Genomic DNA, 25,390 nt, shown 5'->3' on the forward strand with positions numbered 1-25,390 from the left:
GTCAGCAGCTAAGCCATCACCAGCTGCTTCCCACGGTACTGCTTAGCAGGAAGCTGCAGTGAGCAGTAGAGACAGGTCTTGAATTCAGACACTCCAACGTGGGTGCAGGTGTCCCAAGCAGCAGCTTAACCATGACACCAAATTCTTTTCCCTTTTTTTTTTTTTTTATAAAATGGGTCTTTTGTTTTCCTTTTTTAAAGTAGTTTTTAAAGATTTATTGATTGGGACCCGGCGCCATGGCCTAGTGGCTAAAGTCCTCGCCTTGAACGTCCCGGGATCCCATATGGGCGCCGGTTCTAATCCTGGCTGCTCCACTTCCCATCCAGCTTCCTGCTTGTGGCCTGAGAAAGCAGTTGAGGACGGCCCCAAGCTTTGGGACCCTGCACCCGTGTGGGAGACCCGGAAGAGGTTCCTGGTTCCCGGCTTTGGATCGGCGCAGCAGTGGCCACTGAGGCTCACTTGGGGAGTGAATCATCGGATGGAAGATCTTCCTCTCTGTCTCTCCTCCTCTCTGTATATCCGGCTTTCCAATAATAATAAAAAATCTTAAAAAAAAAAAAAAAGATTTATTGATTGATTTGAAAGGCAAAGCAACAGAGAAAGGGGAGATGCAGTGAGAATAAGAGAAAGATCGTCCATATGCTGGTTCCCCCCCCACATGGCCACAACAGCCAGGGCTGGCTCAAGCAGAAGCAAGGAGCCAGAAACCCCAGCTAGGTCTCCCAAATGGGTAGCATGGACCAAATAATTGGGCCATCTTCTACTATCTTCACAGGTGTGGTAGCAGGTTAGGAAGCAGCATCTCAAGTGACAACTTAACCTTTTGCACGTAACACTTATGCCAGGGATCCCTACGTCTTAGAAGGAAAAATATTTTAAAGATCTATTTGTTTATATTCAAAAAGTAGATATATAGAGAGAAGGAGAGACAGAAAGAAAGATCTTCCATCCGCTGGATCATTCCCCAAGTGGCAGTAATGGCCACAGCTGAGCCAATCTGAAGCCAGAAGCCCCTCTGGGGCTCTTATACAGGTGCATGGTCCCAAGGCTCTGGGCTATCCTCCACTACTTTCCCAGGCCACAAGCATGGAGCTGGATGGGAAGTGGAGCAGTGGGGATATGAACCAGTGCCCATATGGGGTCCTGGTGCATACAAGGCAAGGACTTTAACCACTCGGCTACTGTGCCAGGCTTCATTAGAAGTAAATTTAGAAACCTCAGATGAAGCCTAATATTCTTCTCCTATTTTATAGGTAAAGAAACTGAGGGCCCTTAAGCTCAGGGGCAACTTAGAAAAGAAATGTAGAGTTTAGTTGTAGTCCCATAAATCCATTGGGGAATGATGGGGAACTGGACAGATTCTGTGGAAGTGTGGAGTCAGCACGCCCAGTGCAGCACTCAGGTTGGCACACCTGTGCTGGTACAGAAAGCAGTAAGAAGACGCAGGGGAGGAGCTACAGAGGATGCTTCATATACAAAATGAACTGCCTGCTCTCGAGGAGTCCAAGGAGGAGAAGCAGGAGACAGACAGGAGAGGTGAGACACAGCAGTAGGGCCAAGGCCAGGATCAGGGCTGTGCTTCCTGCCATGTCGCCAACAGATAAAGAAACGATGACCCAGCCTCTCCTGCAGGGAGGAGCTACTGCCTGGCATCATGTAGGCAGGACTGAGACACTGTTGAGGGCATGATATGTCAGAGCTAACAGGACAGAAGACAGGTGATCGCGGTCTCAGAGGCCCCAGCCAGGCCAATGGGAGCTGGCTGAGCGGGTCTCATCGTGGGCTTTCTGTCCCAAAGCCCTGGAAGCCACAGGAGGGAGTTAACTAAGGTTTGGGTGGAAGAATCGCCCTAGGAAAATCCCACAGAAATGGAGAACGCTGCAGCAATTTCAGGGTTAAGAACCTATTTGGAATTTTATAATTCACTTTTATAGTACAAGATCAGAGTAATCCTCTAGATTTTTAGAAGAGTAACCTTACTGATTTCCCTGATGAAACAGTCACCCAAACCAGACACAGCATTTCTGCATTGAATGATTTCATAAGGTTCGTTTCTGTTTGCCTTTGTTTTAAATTAGCAGAACACCAGAAACACGACACCACTTGCCATTCCTCGCTGGTAACAGGACTGCTCTTATTTAACTCCCGGTGCAGTTCTTCATTTTCCTTCACCACTTCCTGGACTCGCATCCGAAACATTCTCATTTCCTCCTGAAATGAAATTTGCGGAACTGTAACACACACAGTCACACATTTGTATTTCTGGGTTCTGGGGCTCAGCATGTCAATACCATCTTGTAACACCAACGGCCTTAGACTCTGGACCCCAGGGCCAAGTGTCTGCGCTTGGGGAGCTCAGTTTGGAAGAAAACGCAGGACAACTGCAAAGTCAAGAACAAAGGAAGCAAACCCTGGGGCTCAAATGGCCCAACCCCTAATGTGAAGGCATTTCTGAAATTGGCAACTACTTAAAAACTTCTACAGAGGAAAGTCAAAACAGCAGAATGCCCATAAACACCACAAATTTCCCTTTGGGGCTGGCATTGTAGTGCAACAGGCTAACTCATATGTTGCAGTACCAGCATACTGTATTGGTATGCTATCCTAGTTAAAGTTCTGGCTGCTCCGCTTCCAATCCAGTTCCCTGCTAATGCACCTGGGAAAGCAGCAGAAGATGGCCTAAGTGCTTGAGTTTCTGCCATTCTTGGGCGAGACCTTGATGGAGTTCCAGGCTTGGGCTTAGGCATGGCCCAGCCCTGACCACTGCAGCTCTCTGAGAAGAGAACCACCAGATGGAAGATCTCTTATTCTTTCAGTCTCTCCCTCTTGTCACTCTGCTGTTCAAATAAATAAATCGTTGAAAAAAAAAAATGGTCTTTTTTCATTTGTTTATAGACTTTAGAGGATAAACCATTTTTTTGTTTAAAAAATTATTTAAGACTTATTTTTTAAATTTATTTTATTATCTTTTAAAATTTGTATTAGAAAGGCAAATATACAGAGGAAGAGAGACAGGAAGATCTTCCATCTGATGGTTCACTCCCTAAGTGGCTGCAACGGCTGGAGTTGAACTAATCCGAAGCCAGGAAATTCCTCCAGGTCTCCCACGCGGGTGCAGGGTCCCAAGGCTTTGGGCCATCCTCAACTGCTTTCTCAGGCCACAAGCAGGGAGCTTGATGGGAAGTGGAGCAGCCAGGATTAGAACCAGTGCCCATATAGGATCCTGGCATGTGCAAGGCAAGGACTTGAGCCACTAGGCCACCGTGCTAGGCCCTAAACTGGAGTTCTTTACATAAGAACTTTCCATCTTAAATTCAGCTGCTTGGCTGGGGAAGGACTTGGTTAGTGTTGGGCTGGAGGCTCTTATACAACAATCACAGAGAGCCTTTGAAGTCACTGGTCTGACAGGCTTCACCTGCTCCTGCCTGAGGCCTGCTGCGGGTTCCTCTCCGACACCAATGGTGTCTTCACAGCGCTTCTCCCGGACCTCCTGCATCTTGGCTCTTCTCGAACAGCCCTGGGGTGTGTCCACATCCTGAGACTCGGATGCCAGCATACCCCCGGCCTGCATGGAAGCTCTGTCTCCCAGCTCTCAGCCATTTCTGCTTACACCTGTGAAACTACAACGTTACCCACACATACACACCAAAACTCCTGGAGCCTGTTGGCTCTTTTTTGGAATGAGGGTCAGATAAACAAACGCACAGGGCAGCCCCCTATTTTTGTAAATGCAATTTGACTGCGTTGAGTATTTGGCACAGCAATTAGATCTCTGTTTGGTGTGCCTGCGTCTCATACTGGAGTGGCCAGGTTCGGGTCTCAGCTCTGCTCTCCATTCCAGCTTCCTGCAATGTGCGCCCTGGGAGGCAGCAGATGATGGCATAAGTGTTTGAACCCTACTGATCGAATTCTCCTGGCTTTCATCTGGACCAACCCCAGCTGTTGTGGTCCATTTGGGAGATAATTCAGTGCAGGGGAGATCTTTCTCTAGTTGCCTTTCCAAAAAAAATCTAATTAAATATTAAACTCAAAAAGAAAAGTTGGACTGGGACAAAGCCCGTGCCTATCATTTGTACGTTGGCCACAGCTTTTCCAAGCTGCAAGAGCAGAGCTGAGGAGTTGTAAACAGAAGCTGTGTGGCTCACAGCACCCTGAAACATTTACTAACTGTCCATGTGCAAAATAAAGCATGCTGACCTTGACTGAGAAGGAGTGCCAAATGGCAATTTTATTAATTATTAGGGCTTTCAGTCAATTCGTAGATGATTAATTCAGGTTCTTAAAAAAAAATCAAGGCTGGGGGGCACTGCTGTGGTGGAGCATGGTAAACTGCCACCTGTAGCACCAGTATCCCATATGGACACCGGTTTGAGACCCAGATGTTCCATTTCCAGTACAGCACCCTGCTAAAGTGCCTGGGAAAGCAGCAGAGAACGGCCCAAGCACTCGGGCCCCTGCACCCACATGGGAAACCCAGAAGAAGCTTCTGTCTCTTGGCTGGATCATTATGGTCATTTGGGAGACAAATCAGGGAATATAAAATTCCCTCTGTCTTCCACCCTCTTTCCTCCCTCTAGCCTTCTCTCTGACCCTCATTTTAAAATAAATTAGTCTTAAAAAAAAAAAAGTAAGTTTTAGGACAGTGTTGTGGCACAGCAGGTAGTATTTCATTATTTGCTTTTCCTTTAAGATTTATTAATTTTTCTTGGAAAGATAGATTTAAAGAGAGAAGAGACAGAGGGGAAAATCTTCCATCAGCTGGTTCATTCCTCAAATGGCTGCAATGATAGGAATTGAACCGATTCAAAGCTGGGAGACAGAGCCTCTTTTGGGTCTCCCATGCGGGTGCAGGGTTCCAAGGCTTTGGGTCATCCTCAACTGCTTTCTCAGGCCACGAGCAGGGAGATGGATAGGAGGTGGAGCTGCCGGGACACGAACCAGCACCTATATGGGATCCCAGAGCTTGCAGAGGTAAAATCAGCCAATTGAGCCATTCCATTGCCCTCCCCAAAGATCAAGAAATGAGTGTTTTAGGGGGAGACACAGAGACCTTCTGTATGCTGATCACCTCCAAAGGACTAGAACAATGAGAGAGAGCGAACTCTTATCTGCTGATTGAAGTCCTCAAATGTCTGTAACAACCAGGACTGGGCTGGGCTGAAGCTACAATCTGCAATGAAACCTAGTTCTCCCACATGGGTAGTAGGAGTTATCACCGGTGCCTCCCAGGCTGGAGGGATGTGGAACTAAGGGATAAACTTAGGCACTCCAATGTTTCCGCTGTCTTGGACTGTCTTCACCTCTAGGTCCAATGTCTGCCTAGACTGGGTGATTTTTAAAAATTACTATTATTATTATTATTATTATTATTATTATTGGAAAGGCAGATCTACAGAGAGAAGGGGAGAAAGATCTTCCATCCACTGGCTCATTTCCCAAATGGCCATCTGAAGTTGAGCTGACCTGAAGCTGGGGGCCAGGAGCTTCTTCTGGGTCTCCTACGTGGGTGGGTACAGGGTCCCAAGGTTTTAGGTCATCTACCATTGCCTTCCCAGGTCACAGCAGGCAGCTGGATGGGAAGCGGAGTAGCTCGGAACATAAACTAGCATCCATATGGGATCCCAGTGCTTGCAGGCCTATGTGATTAGCCAGTTGAGCCAGCACACCAGTCCCAGATTGGATGATTCTTTTAAAGGACTCGGTCAGCTCAGGATCCTATAGCAGCTGCCAGTTCCAGAGGAACCCAGTTATACACATTGAGACAGGCACAGGATACATCTATGATGGCTACCCAGGCTTAGTCTCCTGTTCTACTGGAACGGGCTCTGCTGCCAGAAGCCACTCCCAAAAAGCACAGAGGAAAAAGACAGAAGGGAATAAAATCTCGCTGGGGTGTTTAGCCTCGCAGTTAAAATGCCCGTGTACTGGGCCTGGCGGTGTGGCCTAGTAACTAAAGTACTCGCCTTGAACGCCCCGGGATCCCATATGGGCGCCGGTTCTAATCCTGGCAGCTCCACTTCTCATCCAGCTCCCTGCTTGTGGCCTGGGAACGCAGTTGAGGATGGCCCAAAGCCTTGGGACCCTGCACCCACGTGGGAGACCCGGAAGAGGTTCCTAGTTCCCGGCTTTGGATCGGCGCAGCACCAGCCATTGCTGCCACTTGGGGAGTGAATCATCAGACAGAAGATCTTCCTCTCTTTCTCTCCTCCTCTCTGTATTATCTGACTTTGTAATAAAAATAAATAAATCTTTAAAAAAATTAAATAAAATGCCCGTGTACTACACTGGAGAATATTCCTGGCTCCAACTCCCAGTTCATTCTCCCTCCTGATGCAGAACCTGGAAGCAGCATTGAAGGCTCCAGTACTCAGGTCCCTGGCACCCATGTGAGGGAACTGAACCAAGTTTCTAGCTCCTCACTGTGAGCTGACCCAGTCACAGTCATAGCGGTTATCTGGGGAATGAACCAGGTGAAAAGAGTTCTCTGTCTCTCTCAAAGAAAGAGAAGCAGAAACACAGCAAGCAGAAAAGTTGGTCCCGAGCAGCCCTGCCTGACTGCCCCCCTTATCTGCCCCTCTTAATGTGGACGGTTGAAGCTGCAGAGTCCCAAGGAAAGAAACATCTCCATGGTGACTTCCTCTGCATCCCAAGGTCCCAGTCTACGCAGAGTTCCCTGTTCAGCAAACTGTGGCTCCAGGTACAGCCCACTCCATCCTTCTGCAATCTCCAGTCATCACTCCTTCAGTTCCTGCTCTCCCTTATACCCTGCCACACTTTCTTTCTGTCCTTTAACAAACCTTTGAGATCTGAGATCTACTACATGCTGGGCATACGTGGCTCCAACACATCTCCTCGAAGTTTACAACTGTCTGACTTCTTACCTCAAGGGCGGCATTCAGCTTGTCTTTCTCTTTCATTCTGTCCTCATAAGCCAGCAGCAATGGTGACAAGTATTTTATATTCAACTGGAGAGAATGGAGCAATAGAAGATTACTGTATTTTTTCATCTACACACAAGCAACAATTTTTTTAAAGGCAAGAAAATATACTTATTTTGGAAGAATGCTTAATAGCTGGGTGAGCTTGCAGTCCAGAGACTATGAGCCTAAAAGCAAAACAAGATTTACTTACCAACCAGGGTGGTACAGGGCCCTTTGATGGGAGGCCTTCAGTGTTGAAACTCTAAGAATGAGCCACACAGTGAAGACAAATTAGTTAGGTTTCCTCTGAAATTCAGCCAGGTCTTAGATATCAATCTAGACTAGGTGCCTTCCACATAAGCTTTTTCTGAAGTTTCTGAGAGCAAAACTGTAGAAACGATGTCCCCTTTCCTCTAAATACTTCGGTGTCTGTTTCTTAAGAACAAAAGTATTTACTTACTTAACCATAGTATCATCATAAAACTAGGAAATCAACACTGCTATAACGCTGTTTTCTAACCTTCAGACCATTTCCAAATCATGTCTATTTCTCCTATGAACTTCCTTTTTGATCAAGAATCCAGTGGCATCTAGGATTAAGGAGTCACTTGCAACACCAGTGTTCCATATCCCAGAGTAGTTGTTATTGTTTTTGGTCCAATTTCCTGTTAGTGTGCTTGGGAAGGTGGCAGATGATGGCCAAGCCACTCATGTGAGAGACCACATGGAATTCCTGGATCTGGGTTGCTACGTGGCCCAGAACTGGTTGTTACTGCCATCTAGGGAGTGAGCCAGCAGAAAAAAAAATTTTTTCATTTTTCTCTCTCTCTTGGTCGGTGTTTCAAATAAATAAAAATTCTTTTTTTCTCTCCAATTCAGAAAAGATTTCTTTATTTTATTGGAAAGGCAGATTTTTACAGAGAGGAGGAGGAGAGGCAGGAAGAGAGGTCCTCTATCTATTGGAATATGCTATAAAGGGCTGTAACAGCTAGAGCCGGGCTGATCTGAAGCTGGGAGCCAGGGGCTTCTGCCGGGTCTCCTGCATGGGTGCACGGGCCCAGGGATTTGGGCCATCCTCTGTTCTCCTAGGACATTAGCAGGGAGCTATATCAGAAGAGAAGCAGCTCAGACACAAAGCGGAGCCCATATGGGATGTGCTGGTGCCATAGGTGGAGAATTAGCTATGCTACCATGTTGGCCTCAACAATGCTTTTTTTTAAAAAAAAAAAAACAGACTTCAGGGAGTGATAGCCTAATGGTTAAAGTGCTTGCCTTGCATGTGCCAGGATCCTATATGGATGCCGGTTCTAATCCTGGCAGCCCCACTTCCCATCCAGCTTGCTACTTGTGGCCTGGGAAAGTAGTCGAGGATGATCCAAAGCCTTGGGATCCTGCACCAGCGTGGGAAACCCAGTAAAAGCTCCAGGATCCTGGCTTGGGATTGGTGCAGCTCCAGCCATTGCGGCCACTTGGGGAGTGAATCAGTGGACAGATCTTCCTCTCTGTATATCTGACTTTGCAACAAAAATAAATAAATCTAAAAAAAGAAAACTTCAATCCAGGATCACATTTCATAGTTAACTGTCAAAAGTCTTTTTCATCTTGTCAAATTTGAAACATATCTCAGGACATTTTATGGGACACTGGACTTTTTGAGTGTTACATTGGTGAGTGTCTGGATTTTGTTGTCTTCCTTTAAAGAGTACTGGCTTACTTTTTTCTTTGGGAGGCATTGAAGTTACTAGTGGATCAGCTTAACGCATCTGAGGCCTGTCTGTGGTCACCATGTTGAAAGGCTAGGTCACACATACCACGGAAGTGTGACCTTCCTGGGTTTTTTTCACTCAATGACACAGCACTTGACAAGATCTCTGTGATGGGGCTGGTCAGGGTTCACATGTTCCCCAGCACTACTGGAACTTATAGCTCCCTGTATTTATTTTCTGTCCAGTTTCATGAAGCTTCAACCTAAACACGCACCTGTTAGTACATTTAACCAACACCTCAAAAGTCATCTCACACGGATTAACAGAACTCTTTCTTTCCACAGCTCCTTTTAAAGATTTGCCTTGCAAATGCTAGTCTTCTAGACCTCTCTAAGTATGTCCCCTGATCCCAGTCACACTGCTGTGCCCTGCTTGGGGTCACTGCCTCCATGCACGGACCAGAGGTGATCACAGACTTAGCTGTGTCCCTGCTCTAGGGAACCACAGCCCAGTGCCGCTTGCTGTCTTAGTCTGGAAAACTGTTGCAGTCTGTCCAGTATCTTCAGTTGTTTAGAACAGGAGGGCAAACTGCAGAGGGAAGAAATGGCTCTACCAGGATTAACTGCTGAGCCCAAACTTTGATGTGTTCAACTTAGTAGCTAACTCATCACTCAGGTCTTAAGTCAGCATTGTGAAATCAATAAACCATTACAGACATCACAAGAATGATCTTAGTCATCAAGGATTTTATGGTCTATTTGAGAGATGAGTCTTCGAACACGAACAGGAAACATAGATATCAACCTGGGTAGAATGCTTTTAGTCCCTGACGACCAATACAAAACAAAGCAGCCTGCAATGATTTAAAAGAGCCAACACTTCCAGCCTGAGTGATCAGGGCAGACCTTCCTGGAGAATGGAGAACGTGGCATTTGCGCAGGGCAGGAGAGAATGCCTGGGAAGGGTGGGCTGTCCCTGTCCCTGCTCGCTCTGCCCTAGCCAAGCCCCTCAGAAGGCCCTGACCTAGGAAGCACAGTCTGTAAGAGTGAGTCCTAATGTTCGGTTCAACTTCTATTCCTAAGCATCTTTTGTGGGTAAGATTACTTGGCGCAGTCAGTCTGTGGCACTGAATTTTGCAATCATTGCTACAAAGTGAGATTTCCTACGTTTCTTTTCCGGGCTCATGCACTGACAAACACCAACATAATCTACAGAACAGGCCTGAGATCAGAGCAGTCAACATGCACTTGTCATTCTTTTTGTATTTCCGCATCAGCCCAGTGTTTTCTGGAGAGTTCTTTCTGGCTGTGTTTAGGGAAAGGAAAGAAGGTTATAGAATGCTCTCCACACAGACCATGTTTTAGATCTATCTTTAAATAACTAGTAAGTAAAAATCTCTTACAGTTCAGAATCAACTCAACATTAAGGGCTTAAAAAAAAGAGAAAGAACAAAAAAAGTGGGGGGGACTGAGAAACCGTGTTTTTCATCAGTGGAAACATTACCTCTTCCTCAGACAAATGCCTAAATTTTGTTTGATATCGACTCAGTTCCACATTCAAACGATGAACGGTCATTTTCAGCCCATCATTTTCATCCACTAATTCTTGAGTTTGTTTCCTTAGATTAAGTAGTTCAGTTTCAGCAACTGAAACTGAAAAAAAAAAAAAAAACAAACAAGAAAAAATCAAGTTAATATTATCAGAAATTTATCCAGATTTTATATAAATTACTAATCACTCGGGGATTGTAGAGAAGTGAAATGTCTTTGGGCGTGTGTATGTGTACACTGAGCTACCAATATTTTTAACAATGAATAGTTAACTGTTTGGAAATTTTAACATATGTAATTCTACAAAATAAAAATTTAACTTGAAATAGCCATGTGTTTTTTTTAAAGATTTATTTATTTTTATTGGAAAGGCAGATCAGATTTATGGCAAGAAGGAGAGACAGAGAGAAAAATCTTCCACCTGCTGATTCACTCCTAAGTGGTAGCAATGACTGGAGCTGAGCCAATCCGAAGCCAGGAGCCAGGAGCTTCTTCTAGGTCTCCCATGTGGGTGCTGGGTCCCAAGGCTTTGGGCCGTCCTCGACTGCTTTCCCAGGCCGTAAGCAGGGAACTGGATGGGAAGTGGAACAGCCAGGATACATTTGCAAAGTGAAGATTTAGCCAACTGACCCATCACACTAGGCTCAGAAACAGCCATGTTTCACATTATATAAAAACATACGCCAGGGCCCAGCACCGTGGCCTAGCGGCTAAAGTCCTCGCCTTGAAAGCCCCGGGATCCCATATGGGTGCCGGTTCTAATCCCGGCTGCTCCACTTCCCATCCAGCTCCCTGCTTGTGGCCTGGGAAAGCAGTTGAGGACGGCCCAATGCATTGGGACACTGCACCCACGTGGGAGACCTGGAGGAGGTTCCAGGTTCCCGGCATCGGATCATCGCGCATCGGCCCGTTGCAGCTCACTTAGGGAGTGAATCATCGGACGGAAGATCTTCCTCTCTGTCTCTCCTCCTCTGTGTATATCTGGCTGTAATAAAAAAAAATGAATAAATCTTTAAAAAAAAAAAAAAAAACATATGCCAGGGTCCAGCATTGTGGAACTGCGGGTGAAGACATCACCTACCACACCAACATCCCACATGGGTGCTGGTTTGAGACCCAGCTGTCCCACTTTTGTTTAGCTCCCTGCTAATACACCTCGAAAAACAGCAGAAGTGCTTGGGCCCCTACATCCACGTAGGAGACCTGGAGAAAGTACCTGGCCTTCGCCTAGCCCAGCTCTGGCTGTTATGGCCATTTGGGGAGTGCATCAGCGGATGGAAAATCATATTTTGTCTCTCACTCTCTGTAACTCTTTCAAATAAAGAGAAAATAAATCGTTAAATATATATGTGTTAAAAAATCATATAAATAGCAAATTTAGTGGGAATTCATAATCTTCCCAAATAATAGCAATGTCATATTAGAAACAATAATGGAAAACAGATCCCACAAGGTAACAGCATGAATAATAGCAGATATCTAGAAATAAATGTGCCTAACACTAGACAGGCATAGAGTTTATATGAAGAAAACTTAGGCCACAATATTGATCTTATACAAATAGAAAAGAAATATTGGTGAATAGTTTTTGTAATCTTAGTGTTAAAAACAAGTTGGGGCCCAGCGGCGTGGCCTAGCTGCTCAAGTCCTCGCCTTGAACGCCCCAGGATCCCATGTGGGCGCCGGTTCTAATCCTGGCTGCTCCACTTCCCATCCAGCTCTCTGCTTGTGGCCTGGGAAAGCAGTCGAGGATGGCCCAAAACTTTGGGACCCTGCACCCACGTGGGAGACCTGGAAGAGGTTCCTGGTTCCCGGCATCGGATCGGCGCAGCATCGGCCCGTTGTGGCTCACTTGGGGAGTGAATCATCGGATGGAAGATCTTCCTCTCTGTCTCTCCTCCTCTCTGTATATCCTGGCTTTCCAATAATAATAATAATAATAAAAATCTTTAAAAAAAAAAACAAGTTGACCGGGCCCGGCACCGTGGCCTAGCGGCTAAAGTCCTCGCCCTGAATGCCCCGGGATCCCATATGGGCGTCGGTTCTAATCCCGGCAGCTCCACTTCCCATCCAGCTCCCTGCCTGTGGCCTGGGAAAGCAGTCGAGGATGGCCCAATGCTTTGGGACCCTGCACCCGCGTGGGAGACCCGGAAGAGGTTCCTGGTTCCTGGCATCGGATCGGCGCAGCACCGGCCCGTTGCGGCTCACTTGGGGAATGAATCATCGGATGGAAGATCTTGCTCTCTGTCTCTCCTCCTCTCTGTATATCTGACTTTGTAATAAAATAAATAAATCTTTAAAAAAAAAACCAAACAAAACAAGAAAAAAAAAACAAGTTGACCTGAGATCCAGGCGCAGTAGCCTAGCGGCTAAAATCCTTGCCTTTGAAGAACCTGGAAGTTTTCTGCCTTTTGTGATTCCGTCTTACAACAAATGGAAGAATGTTAAACACTGCACATAAAACATCAACAAATGCATACAGCACGTGGACTCCCACATAATAAAACGAGTGAAGTGCCGCTTGCTCCGTTAATAACTAGAGAACTGTGTACCTGTGTCACCTTCCCGAGGGCATGCTCTCTCAGCTTCCTTCAGCCTAGAATTGGCTTGTTCTAGTCTTTCACACGTTAACTGCAGTTCTCGCATGGCTTCTTTCATTACATGGAGTTCAAGGGTAAGGGCTTGATTTGTATTGTTTAGGAGCAAATTTTCTTCTTTTAGTTCTTTGAACTTTTCTTTGATCATTTTTTTAGATCTCTGACGTGCTCTACCAGTTATACCTGAAATGATAAAGGGGAAAGCTTAGAAATACAAATTGGCATTTGTAATTTTGCATTAACGATCATTGCAGAGTTTATCCCAAAAATTACTACAGCATCTACTTCCTGGCAGGTGCTGTGTTCTTCCATGACTGGAAAGGAAATGGCCTGTCCAGAAAAGGACGTATAGTCTGGCAGAGCTACAGCAGACAGCTGGAAGAGACACGGCAGAAGGAGGTTAGAGCTGGAGGAGGCCCTGTGTTTTGGGACACACAGTGAAGACTTCATCCCACAGGCCACCTGGAGTCAGAGAGAGCTGGAGGTCCTATCTGAGGGTCAGTCGAGCACTGCATACTCCCCACGCCCAACTGAAAAGGAATCCTGAGACTCAAGAATGAAGAAGGGAGCTCTACAGAAAGCTAACATACGTGCAGGATTTCAGACCAAGATGAGTGTTGGGGACATGCTGCAGCAGACCAGGCCGGGTACCTACCTGAGCCCGGGGAATATTCTTATTGTGTTCTTTAGGAGTTAGCCCCTCAGGCATGCTGCTGGACTTACAAATCTTATCAGCTAGGCTTGTGGGTGGAGAGTGGGGACAAGCTGGCTGGCAGGTGAGCATTCCTTCTGAGGGTTGGACGATGATCAGGATGGAAGGGAGAAGACTCCAGGCACTGTTAAAACAATGGCTTGCTATCACTTCCACTAGGTGTGAAAACTGGAAGAATGGATTGGGAGGAAGGAGGCTCCAAGGGTCAACACTGGGGAGGGGATCTACAGAGATGGCGGCTAGAACCTGCCAGGACTCAGGGAGCTGGGGGGAGTCAGCAAAGGGCGGCACCAATGCCTGCTGTTGAGAACAACACAGACAGGAGGCCATTGTTCGAGGCAGACTAAATACCAAAGTAGAGTTAGTTATACTACAGAGCCACAGCACCAACCCCAAACTAAGTTGTTATCTGATTCCAGGAAAGTTCCCTTTCCTGGATGAACATTTCCCAGACAGGCATGGCTATCTTTAACCCTTTTGGAAAGTAACCTGGCCTTAACCAATCAGATAACAGTCCTATCATTCTGTCTTCCCTTCCCCGCCTCTCCCACCTTGTTCTGTCCATAGAGTCAACCTTTTCTGCTGGGCTCACTGAAACCCTCATTCTAATTTTTGGAATGATGTATTGCCCAATTCTCCAATGTCATTTAAGATCTTCACAGCAAATTTGGGGTCATTCCGTCTTTTGGCAGTGGCAAGGTCTTGTGTTTGGGAGACTCTGAACTTGACAGGGAACACACACAGTGAAGGGGATGGGGGGGAGAGAGTGGACTTAGGAGAGTGAGCAGCTGTCAGCACGTGGGCGCTGCAGAGGCAGCACAGGAGCAGAGAGACAGAAGAGGGAAGGAGTTGAAGAAGGAATGAGCACATGCCGGGAGGCAGCTGCTGAAGGCCCAGGGGCTTGGGTCCCTGCCACCTGCTTGGGACATGCAAACTGAGTCCTGGGCACCACCAGAACTGGCCTGGCTCCACCCAGCTGCTGTTGGTATTTGGAAAGTAAACTAGCAAGTGGAAGAAAAAAAAAATGTTTCTCTCTCAGATAAATTACAAACAAAACAAAACAAAAAACTTACTCAAAATACATCAAATACCAAAGTGGAGTTATCCACCCTTAGAGCTCCCTAAATCCTAATCCCGACCCCCAGAACACAAAAGGAGCAGCTCAGAAATGGGGAAGCCTAGACACAGGGATTCCAGAGAAAACCAGACAAGATCAAAGACAAAGCCACGGCCTACAGTGTGATAGAAGAGGCAAACCCCAAGGGGGGAGGTGGCTCCAGGGAAGGGCCTTCTCCCAGCGGAGCAAGGGACACCACGTGGCTGCCAAGAGCCAGGCTGCAGCACTAGGGGAAGGAGGCAGGAGTAGCCTCCCTGGGTCAGGCAGTGCCGCAGAAATGGGAGCTCCTCTCCAGGCAGGATAAGCAGAGCCTGAGGTCAGACAGCCAGGTCAGCTCAGGGACCCGCTGAGGCTCAGGAGGAAGCCCTTTCCAGAGCCGGAGCGAAATGGGTCTCTTGACTTGAGGCTTTTTAGCCTCTGAACTTTTGAGCTAAATAAATAAGCCTCTTTGCTTGGAGCTTTACCCGGTCGCAGGCATTTTGCTTTAGCAACTCAAACTAGGAGTTCCAGACCAGTGATGTGAAACGGGTCATGCAGGGGACCGTGCAGTAGGTGTGGATGGCACGAAGGTGTGAAGAGAACAGCTCCCCTGCTTGGCAGGGCCCGGGGGAGCTTCCAGCTGTCTGGCAGGGCCCGGCGGATTTCTCTCTGACCACCTTGATGCAGTCTCACCACCCTTTTGCATGGACACTCAAGCACCCCACTAAGAATCCTGTAATCTATTGAGGCATTGTTTGCCCCTGTGAGATGGCTTTGGCAAGTAATATGAGCTTGAGAGTTAATGTTACTGATAATGTCTTGGTGAGGGGGCCTTTAACTGCGCACAGGAGTACAATTAAACCCATGCCATTTCTGGACACCTTGTTGTGTGCCTACCCATTGTCCTGAAATCTGGCCCAGACATATAGCATGCCTTCTGGGAAATGGCTTAATAAAAATTTTACAAACTAACAGAATTGATGGGAGTATGAGTGGAAACTGCTATGGCAAAAAATATAGTTATTGTGACTTTAAAGGTTAGCCTGTCCTTGCAACTTTTAGAGCATAGAAAATGTAGCTGTTTTAGCCGCTTTTATAATTTTTTAACTAGAGGAAATATAGGGCAATTCTACTAACATCACAGAGATATACTTTTGATTATTGTTTAATTGTTTATGGGGTTGTAGGGTTTGCAGTTGTAGGGGGATTTAATGTTTGAAACTTTTTGCCTTAGATCCTTATGTTCTTTTTCTTTTGATGTATTTTTCCCATTATGTGATAGATAAGTTGTGAAAATAAAATGTAGTAGGCAGGAATGTTTTACTGATTAGTAGGTAACCATCTGTGCCTCGGCCTTGGAGTTCTGGCTGTCACCTAATGGCTACTTCTGAAGAATGAATAATGGTTTGCTTTAAAGAAACTGATTATAGTAACTTACAGAATTATCTTTAAGAGCACCTGGTTGACCATAAAGTAAAAATTAATTGAACATCTGTGTATGCTGTCTTAGTTCTAAAATTAAAGATAAAAAATCAAACACTTGTGCAGAGGCTAGTGATGTGTCTAAGTAAATAAAAAGGACAGCTTCTTTTTGACAATAAAGCATATAGCAAGAAGCCATCAAGGGTCAGTGTCTGTGTCTTTCTTTATGGCCGACTCCACGCACCCTTCCCGAGCTCCGAACTCTCGGCTGGAGCTGGACTCCGGCAATGCCAGACAAACACAGCAAACTCCACTGTGGAAGTGCCTGAAGCGCCCCAGACTGTGCTGAGTGTACCCCTCACCCTTGACCCCTCACCTCAAGACCTCTCACTCAGCCCTCAGCAACTCAGCAGAGCCCTTGTTTGCACAGCTAATCCCCGTAATACACACACACACACCACACACATGAGGGTCTGGACCTTCTCTTTTGAAGTCAAGACTGAAGTTCAGTGCCTTGGAACTCTTCCCAATTCCAGTCATGGGACAAGAAGCAACAGCCTTTACAGGAAAAAGCGAGCTTCAGTTGAGCTCAGATGACTCTGGGTGTTCCCTAAAACAGTAAGCTTTTCAGGGCCAGCATCGTGGCACAGCCGGTAAAAGCACCGCCTGTGACGCCGGCATCCAGACAAGGTGCTGGTTTGAGTCCTGGCTGCTCCACTTCCAATCCACCTTCCTGTTACTCAACTGGGAAAGCAACGCAAGATGGCCCAAGTGCCTGGACATCCTCCACCCATGCGGCCCACCTGGGTGAAGCTCCTGGCTTCTGCCTGGCCCAGCCCAGGCCATGGCAGCCATCTGGAGAGTGAGCCAGTGGATGGAAGATCTCTTTCTCTGTCTCTCCCTTTCTCTCTGGAACTCCAATTTTCAAACTAAATAAAAAAATCTTTTTTTTTAAGAGTTATTTATTTTTATTGGGAAGGCAGATATACAGAGAGAAGAAGATACAGGAAGAAAGATCTTCCATCTGATGGTTCACTCCCCAAGCAGCTGCAATGGTCAGAGCTGAGTCGATCCAAAGCCAGGAATCCGGAGTCTCTTCTGGGTCTCCCACGCAGGTGCAGGGTCCCAGGGCTTTCCCGGGCCTCAAGCAGGAAGCTGGAGGGGAAGTGGAGCAGCCAGGATACAAACCAGCGCCCATATGGGATCTTGGCTCATACAATGTGAGCACTTTAGCCACTAGGCTACCACATAGGACCCAGATGAATCTTATAAAGCACATGCATAAGCTTTTCAATCACAGCCACATTCAAAAGGCTCATACCTGGGGCGGGCAGGGGTTTTTCACACAACGAAGTCTTTTCATCCTAGGGGAGAAAAAAAAGCAAGAGTGTGAGTGGACATGAGCCACTGGGACACTGTGTTTCAAGATTATCAAAGGACTTCCCTTTGTTTTACCTCTTGTGATTTTGTTTGTTGTTGTTGTTATTTTTAAGAAACTTGAATGTCCAACATTTTTCATTTCTGAATGACAGAGAGCTCCCATCTGCTGAGTCATTCCCCAGACTGATTGAGACTGAGCCTGGCTGAAGGTGGGAGCTGGGAGCTGACCCTGGATCCCTCATGTCAGCGTCACTGCTGCAGCGTCCTGTGGGCTGTTAGGTGGTCAGGTGGAAGCTGGGGTCAGCAGCCAGGGTGGGCATCAAACCCACGCTGCATCTTAACTACGAGGCCAAATCCCCAGCATTCTACGGTTTTCTATCACTGACTCTGAAAGCTTCAGGGTCCTCCTTCCTGGTGGCTCTCTGGTGGGGCTGAGGGGGTAGGACTGTCTGAGCCCTCTTCCTCCTTGGCCTGTGAGTCCAGGGACTGGCTCTTTATGTGCAGTTGACTTTCTAAAGCAGGTGAGAGGTGGGTGGGGGCCTAGCAGTTCATCCCACCATCACAGTGCCAGGGTTCAAGGCCCAGCCCCAGCTCCTAGGTCCAGCTTTCTGCTGACGTAGACGCCGAGAGGCAGTAGTGATGGCTCAAGCCGACTGAGTTCCTGCTACTCATGTGACAGACCTGGACTGCATCCCCAAATTCCACCCCTGCCCTGGCCCAGGACTGGGTTTTAAGTCTACAAATTATGCAAGTGCTTTTAAACCTTTCAGTATGTTGCTTTCCCTATTCAGTATGTAAGCATGAGTTTCCTCTCTGATTTCAAAATATTTAAAAGAAACGTTCAAGAAGAAAGGACTCCCTCACAGGAAGGTGAAGATTTCTCTGCACATCCCACCTAAAACTGTTCTGCACCTCTATTGTTAATACCTTGTTAGAGCTATAAGCCTGTTTGGACTATCTGAAACTCGCCAAGTTCAGTTAAATCATGCTTCAATAATACAAGCTGTTAAATATAAAATGAAAACAGGCCCGAGACGGCTGAAACAGTACCCTATAACCATTTTAAGCTGTATACCAGCTGGATGCGTACAAATTAAAAATTGAAATGTCAATGAAGTAGTCACAGGTTGTGGTTAAGAGCTTGCATCTTCTAACCTACAGGTCACTCAAAATCATGTCAATTAACCCCTTAATGATGTAAATAGTTGTTAACGCTATGTTGTGGCTTTTCATCGGATGCGATAATACTCTGCCAGCCCTGCTTTCAGACCAGAGATGGTCACCCCAAGAATCTGCTGAATCTATCTGGACAATAAGAGGCTGGACTCTATGCATGGTACATGCTTGCAATGGAAGAATCATGATTCGATTTGAAGTGTAACACTGCCACTAGGTGGAGGATTCTATGGGGGGGTGGGGAGGAGGGCGGGGGAGGGGCTGGGGGAATCCCAGAGCCTATGAAACTGTGTCATAAAATGAAATTTAAAAAAGAAGAAGAAGAAAGGACTCCACGTGGAAGATGTTCTCCCCCCTCCCGACCCCACACCCCAATCACAGAGCTGTTTAAAATTTATGGAGGAAATTCTACTTACTGAAAACATCTATTTCTTTTTTTTTTTAATCTTACCTTTAAATTCAGAACTGCATCTGTGTCATCTGATTTTTAAAAAGGAAAGAAAGAAAGCTTTTAGAAGAAGATAAATTTGACAGCTCAGAAAAGTAAAAAAATCACATAGACTCAGCTTGTGCAGAGAAGCCCAACAAGGCTCCCAGGAGGGCACAGATGTGGCACCTGGGTCCCTGAGCAGGGCAGAGAGCCCTCCTGTGGTCTGCCCACCACTCTCTGCCACGCCTGTTCATGTGCACTTCCGGTACGGACCAAGGTCAAACTCCACAGCAGACCCCGAGTCCTTCCCAGTTGGGATTCCTCATCCCCACCCCTCTGTGTTTCCCACGCACTCACCTGCTATTGTCCAGATAGGCCCAGGCTAACTTTTGTTTAGAAGTGCCATCTGACTGGGCCAGAAAAATAGGAGGGGATTTCCAAGAATTTGTGGAAAAAGGAATAGTCTATTGTGGAGCAAAAAAACTTTTTTAAAAATCCACACAGAGTTTTTTCTGTGACAGACATTCGCCATTGACCTTCTGAAGTCCCCTCCTAGTTGTGCCTTGAAGGAAACGGCTCAGCCGATGGGAGTGAAGACAGACACAGCCCAGCTTCTCAGAGTTCACACACGGGGAACCCAAGGAGCTTAGGAAGAGGGTGCTCTTACATTCCCCCTTGCCTTGACAATTTGTTGCACTGAAATAGTAGATGTGACTTTACCTTTTTACTGTTGGCTTAACAATGCATAAATAACGGGCTGAAAACAACTTAGAAATCAATGTGTAAAAACAAAAAGGCATAAATCCCTACAGAATTCAGGAAAGACAAAAATATTTAAAGATGCATATAGAGTTCTCAGTCACTTCCTCAGCCACTGCAATTACCAACAATCATTAAAAAGCTTATTTTTTTTTTCTTTTTAGCAAAAAAGAATGTCATTTTCATGAACTTCCTTTTTATTATTACTATTTATTATTTATTTTTATTGGAAACTCAGATATACAGAGAGAAGAGACAGAGAGGAAGATCTTCTGTCCAATGATTCACTCCCCAAGTGGCCACAATGGCTGGAACTGTGCTGATCCAAAGCCAGGAGCCAAGAGCTTTTTCTGGGTTTCCCACATGGGTACAGGGTCCCAAGGCTTTGGGCCATCCTCGATTGCTTTCCCAGGCCACAAGCAGGGAGCTGAATGGGAAGCTGGGCTGCCAGGACATGAACCTGTGCCCATATGGGATTCTGGGTGCATGCAAGGGGAGGACTTTAGCCACTAGGCTACCGTGTAGGGCCCATGAACTTCTTCTTCTTTTTTTTTTTTTTTTTTTTTCAATATTTATTTGAAAGGCAAAGAAAGAGGGAAAGACAGAAAGAGATCTTTCATTCTTTGTTTCAGTCTCCAAAGGGTCACAACTTCCAGGGCTGGGCCAGGTTAAAACCAAGAGCCCACAACTGCATCCAGGTCTCCCACTTAGGGGAGGCAGGAACTCAAGGACAGGTCATCTTTTGAGGCTTTAACAGGCACATCAGCAGGGAGTCGGATCAGAAGTGGAGCAGCCAGGACTCAAGCCAGTACTCACATGGGATGCCAGCATCACAGGCTAGAAGCTTCACCTAACCTGTTGCACCAAAGTGCTGGCCCTCGCAAAATGCTTTTTTTTTTTTAAGAGTTATTTTATTTTTATTGCAAAGTTAGATATACAGAGAGGAGGAGAGACAGAGAGGAAGATCTTCTGTTCAATGATTCACTCCCCAAGTGAGCACAACGGCCGGTGCTGAGCCAATCTGAAGCTAGGAACCAGGAACCAGGAACTTCCTCTAGGTCTCCCACGCAGATGCAGGAACCCAAGGCTTTGGACCATTCTCAATTGCTTTCCCAGGCCACAAGCAGGGAGCTGGATGGGAAGCGGGGCTGCCAGGATTAGAACCAGTGCCCATATGGGATCAGGATGCGTTCAAGGCAAGGACTTTAGCCACTAGGCCACGGCACCGTGCCCACGAAATGCTCTTAAGCAAACTGTCTTGGGTCAAATGTCCTGGAATAGCTTGGACTGTCAACTGTTCTTCCAACTCCAGCCCAATGAATCTTCCTCTCCTTGCCACCCTCTCTAACTGCAAACACCACTAAGCACTCGCCTGGCTTCCGTGCCCACCTCCATTGCCTGTCTTGGTGCCCAGGTGGTCTGTTGACAGCATATCTCCCTCCACCATTGGAATGGGACGAAAGGCCTGTGGTCATCAGAACTGATGCTGAGCCATTTCTGATGAGCACACGTTTCAAGTGATTCACAAGCAAAATTCACATTTTTAGCAATATTCTTAAAAATAGCTTTGATAAAAAATTAGCCTTGATATTGTATCCCTTAAGGCTACAGCAGCTACAGCAAATCTTGCTGCCTCTATGAATCAGAGTTTTTTGGGTCCTCCTTAAATTATTCACAAAGTACGATGGTGAGAACATGGGATTAAACAGAAGAAAATGCTGGCAGTTCCAGCAGCAGGTGATGGGCCAGGGAGAGTTCATTTTACTCTTCTCTCTACTTTGGTCCATCTTCAAATCATTGCAACAAAAATTTTTAGAAGATAGTTCAAATATTTCCCCCCAGAAAATACTAATCTCTTCTGTGTCTTAATTATCGACCTATCAGAAGAAGAATCTGATGGAAATTAAACTCACTTCGGTACTCAACACCCAGGCAGCTCCCATGGCTGATGTAACATTTCAACTCATCTCCTATTTCTTTTACAGAAAGAAATACATTTCTCTTGTCAAATATTTTGCTGACGGGGCAGGCACTGTTGACACAGCAGGTTAAGCTGCCCTTAGGATACCTGGACCTCATACTGCCATGCGACACCTCATACTGATCTAGCTCCATGTGAATGTGCCTGGGAGGCACCTGGGATGTACACACGCGACATAACTGATCCTGTGACCTGAATAGAGAGACCTTCTCAGACCACGTCAAAGCAGCCGCAGTCACTCAGCCAAGCCTCTTGCTATCGGAAATGGCACAAGGGAGAACCAAAACACTGTGTTCCACACATGTGTGGCAATATGACCATCTGCATCGGACCAGGCATCTGTACAGACTTTAGAATCTGGTATCCTCCAGAAACTGAGGACCACTGTAAGAGCTGCAATCCCTCCAGCCAGCACCTGTGCTCCCAAGTTCTATTTCCAGATCCACCTGTTCACATTGCCTATTTGTTACTGCCAAGGGCGGTAAGAGTTTCGGCACTAGAGGGCGCCAAAGAGACAATGATGAGAGTGCTCGGGCTTTTTCCTCTCTAGCTTTTTGCTGTTGTTGCTGTTGTTGGTGTTGGTGGTGTTGGTGTTGGTGGTAGTGATGTTGGTGATGTTGGTGATGTTGGTGGTGTTGGTGGTAGTGGTGGTGTTACTGGTGTTGGTGGTGTCGGTGATGGTGGTGTCGGTGACGGTGGTGTTGGTGGTGGTGGTAGTGATGTTGGTGGTGTTGGTGGTAGTGGTGGTGTTGCTGGTGGTGGTGTTGGTGCTGGTGACCAGCAGCAGCCTTCAGTATCTGCCCAGGGGCTGCCTACCTGACACCCTATGCAAAAAAGTAACACCTCAACCAAGTTCTGCAGCTGGTGGGCCCCAGCTACCTGCTCCCCAAGAAGATCTGCAGCCCAGCCCTGGGTGAGGCTCTCCCAGGTTTCTGTCAGTGCCATGCAGTGGCTGCTCCCTCCAGCTGCTGGTACTGCCTTTTTCAGTGTCTGTCTGGAGTCTGGCTCCTATGCTTCTGATCCAGCTTCCTGCTGCTCATGAAATGTATGCTTTTCACCTCATCTCCTATTACCTCACAAAGTCGTGCACAGTCCTTGCTTCCTCAAGCCTACATCAGGCTGGGCTCCCTGGGAGGCAGCGCCAGACGGCCCACGTCCTCAGGGCCCACATGGGAGACCTGGATGGAGTTCCAGGCTCCCGGCTGCAGCCTGGCCCAGTCCTCACTGTTGCAGGCATTTGGGGATTGAAGCAATAAAGATGTATTTGCTTCTCTGATTTACAAATAAAACGAACATAAATATTTCCTAAAAGTCCATAGAAAATGGAATTAAAAGGGTTTTTTTTTTTTGGTGCAAAAAGTTAAAATGCTTGTGAGTTTCAGCATAAAGTGCAATTTTCATGAACTTTTTAGAAGACCTCCTCAATTCAACTTGATCGATTCAATTACTTTTGGGTTCTGTCTTCTGACAGGTGTTGTATCAGGCCAAACACAGCTATTAGACTTGTTCTTCGCCCAAAGGCCAAGACGCAATTAAACACAGCTGTTGGAGTGTTGCTCTGATTCATGGCTACTCCACTTCTAATCCAGCCAGCTCCCTGCTAATGCCCCTGGGAAGGTGGCAGAAGATGATCCAGGCGCTTGGGCCTCTGCCACCCAGGTGGGAGACCTGGATGGAGCTCCAGGCACCTGGCTGCAGCCTGGCCCACCGTCAGCCATTGTGTGGCCATTTGTGAAGAGAACCTGTGGATGGAAGATCTCTCGCTATCACTCCACTTTTCACATATATAAATAAATCTTAAGAAGAAAGGAAGAGGAAAGAAAAGAGGCAACACATGATCCTATGTACCTTATATACACATATTCTAAGCTGTTGAAAGTCATCATGTTTTGGGATATAATCTACTGATTTTTGTACCTGATTTGTTTTGCAAAGAGAAGGTATTTCTTCTGTAATTAGAGAGACACTTATTACATGAACTCAATATTCAAATGTTACCAGGAGGCATTCTGTCTTCCAAGCAAGCACATCATCTCGAGTTTCTGGAGCCTGAACACCTTAAGGGCCCCGACAAAGCAGTTCCTGTGGCTCACTGCACACCAGGCTCTTTCTCACTTCCTAGACATAAAGCACCTCTAGGGAAACCAAAGTTGTATCCTGCTGTGCTGCGATGTGCTCACTGTGTCAAATACGATGCAGAAGTACCCAACAGATCATGATAGCCCAGGCCCAGGGAGCAGAGGAAAGGAGCGTGTAGGGCTTCGTGGCAGAGCTGGCACCCCCCTCCATGGGTCCCCTTAGGGCTCCGAGGACAGACAATAGCACCTTACACTTAGAAAAAAGAAAAAAAACAGGGCCTGGTGTGGAGGCCTAGCAGCTAAAGTCCTCGCCTTGCACACACTGGGATCCCATATGGGCACTGGTTCTAATTCCGAGGGCCCCGCTTCCCATCCAGCTCCCTGCTTGTGGCCTGGGAAGGCAATTGAGAATGGTCCAAAGTCTTGGGACCCTGCATCTGCATGGGAGACATGTAAGAGGCTACTGGCTCCTGACTTCAAATTGGCTCAGCTGCGGCCGATGCAGCCACTTGGGGGAGTGAATCCAACGGACGGAAGATCTTCCTCTCTGTCTCTCCTCCTCTCTGAATATCTGAGTTTCCAATAAAAGTAAATCTTTAAAAAAAAAAAAAAATCACAGAGCCATGGCAGAGAGGTGCAGCGTCTCTATTTCCCCAAAGCAACTAGCATTTCTGACTACAAGATGCTCCTGTGTTTTGAACAGTTGCGTCTTCTGCTCAGCTTACCTCTGTGCCACGCATGCTGCGGTGCAGGTGAGCCTGGAAATCCGTCGTGTTCATGTGGTTCTTCATCATCGTCGCTGTCCACCCACTGTGACAAAGGCACCTTTTTTTGTTACAAAAGACAAAGGAGTGTTGATGTGGCAGATGTCACAGTATAAACGTCCTCCTAACTCAAATGTTTTCTTTTACACCCTTTCTATTGCTGTCACCTGAGCTGTTTCCCTCAGGGAGATGCCAAACGGCTACACCTGGTGGGGCCAGACGAGCCCTCTGGCCCCAGGGAAAGCCCGGGTGGCAAAAGCAACACCATCCAACTTACACTGAGGCTGAGGGGGACTTCACGCCCCACTCCTGCTGCCTGGGCAGCTTCCCTTCCTCATTCCTGCTGGGGATCTCAGGAGCGGGGGCTGCATCCAGCCCACTAAGCACACACCCAGTGCCATCTTACCTGGGGCACTGAGTGGCAGGGTTACACAAAAGGATACTATACAGCACTGTAAATCAACAAACTAGGCTACCCACAAAAAGGAAGCCTCTCCAAAAGGCCAAACGATACACACTGTAAGATTAAATCAGTCTTGGGCCCAGCGGCGTGGCCTAGCAGCTAAAGTCCTCGCCTTCAACGCCCCAGGATCCCATATGGGCGCCGGTTCTAATCCTGGCTGTTCCACTTCTCATCCAGCTCCCTGCTTGTGGCCTGGGAAAGCAGTTGAGGAAGGCCCAATGCATTGGGACCCTGCACTCGCGTGGAAGACCCAGAAGAGGTTCCTGGTCCCAGCATCGGATTGGCACATACAGGCCCGTTGCGGCTCACTTGGGGAGTGAAACATCGGATGGAAGATCTTCATCTCTGTCTCTCCT

General features: G+C 47.0%; 1 protein-coding gene across 1 annotated transcript in view; it reads right to left on the minus strand.

Annotated features, from left to right (window-relative positions):
• The window catches only part of LOC101527252 (centrosomal protein of 89 kDa), a 68,656-nt gene that overhangs the window by 26,255 nt on the left and 17,011 nt on the right, over positions 1–25,390 (minus strand). Inside the window, exons 5-12 of the mRNA XM_058674829.1 lie at positions 24,533–24,632; positions 19,011–19,039; positions 17,325–17,367; positions 12,729–12,956; positions 10,130–10,272; positions 7,132–7,182; positions 6,882–6,965; positions 2,108–2,211 (exon numbers count right to left, since the gene is read on the minus strand). Of these exons, the coding sequence (XP_058530812.1) occupies positions 2,108–2,211; positions 6,882–6,965; positions 7,132–7,182; positions 10,130–10,272; positions 12,729–12,956; positions 17,325–17,367; positions 19,011–19,039; positions 24,533–24,632 (782 nt within the window). The remainder of the gene's footprint in view (positions 1–2,107; positions 2,212–6,881; positions 6,966–7,131; positions 7,183–10,129; positions 10,273–12,728; positions 12,957–17,324; positions 17,368–19,010; positions 19,040–24,532; positions 24,633–25,390) is intronic.

This window comes from Ochotona princeps, chromosome 16, assembly GCF_030435755.1.
Source record: "Ochotona princeps isolate mOchPri1 chromosome 16, mOchPri1.hap1, whole genome shotgun sequence".
NCBI classification, from domain to species: Eukaryota; Metazoa; Chordata; class Mammalia; order Lagomorpha; family Ochotonidae; genus Ochotona; species Ochotona princeps.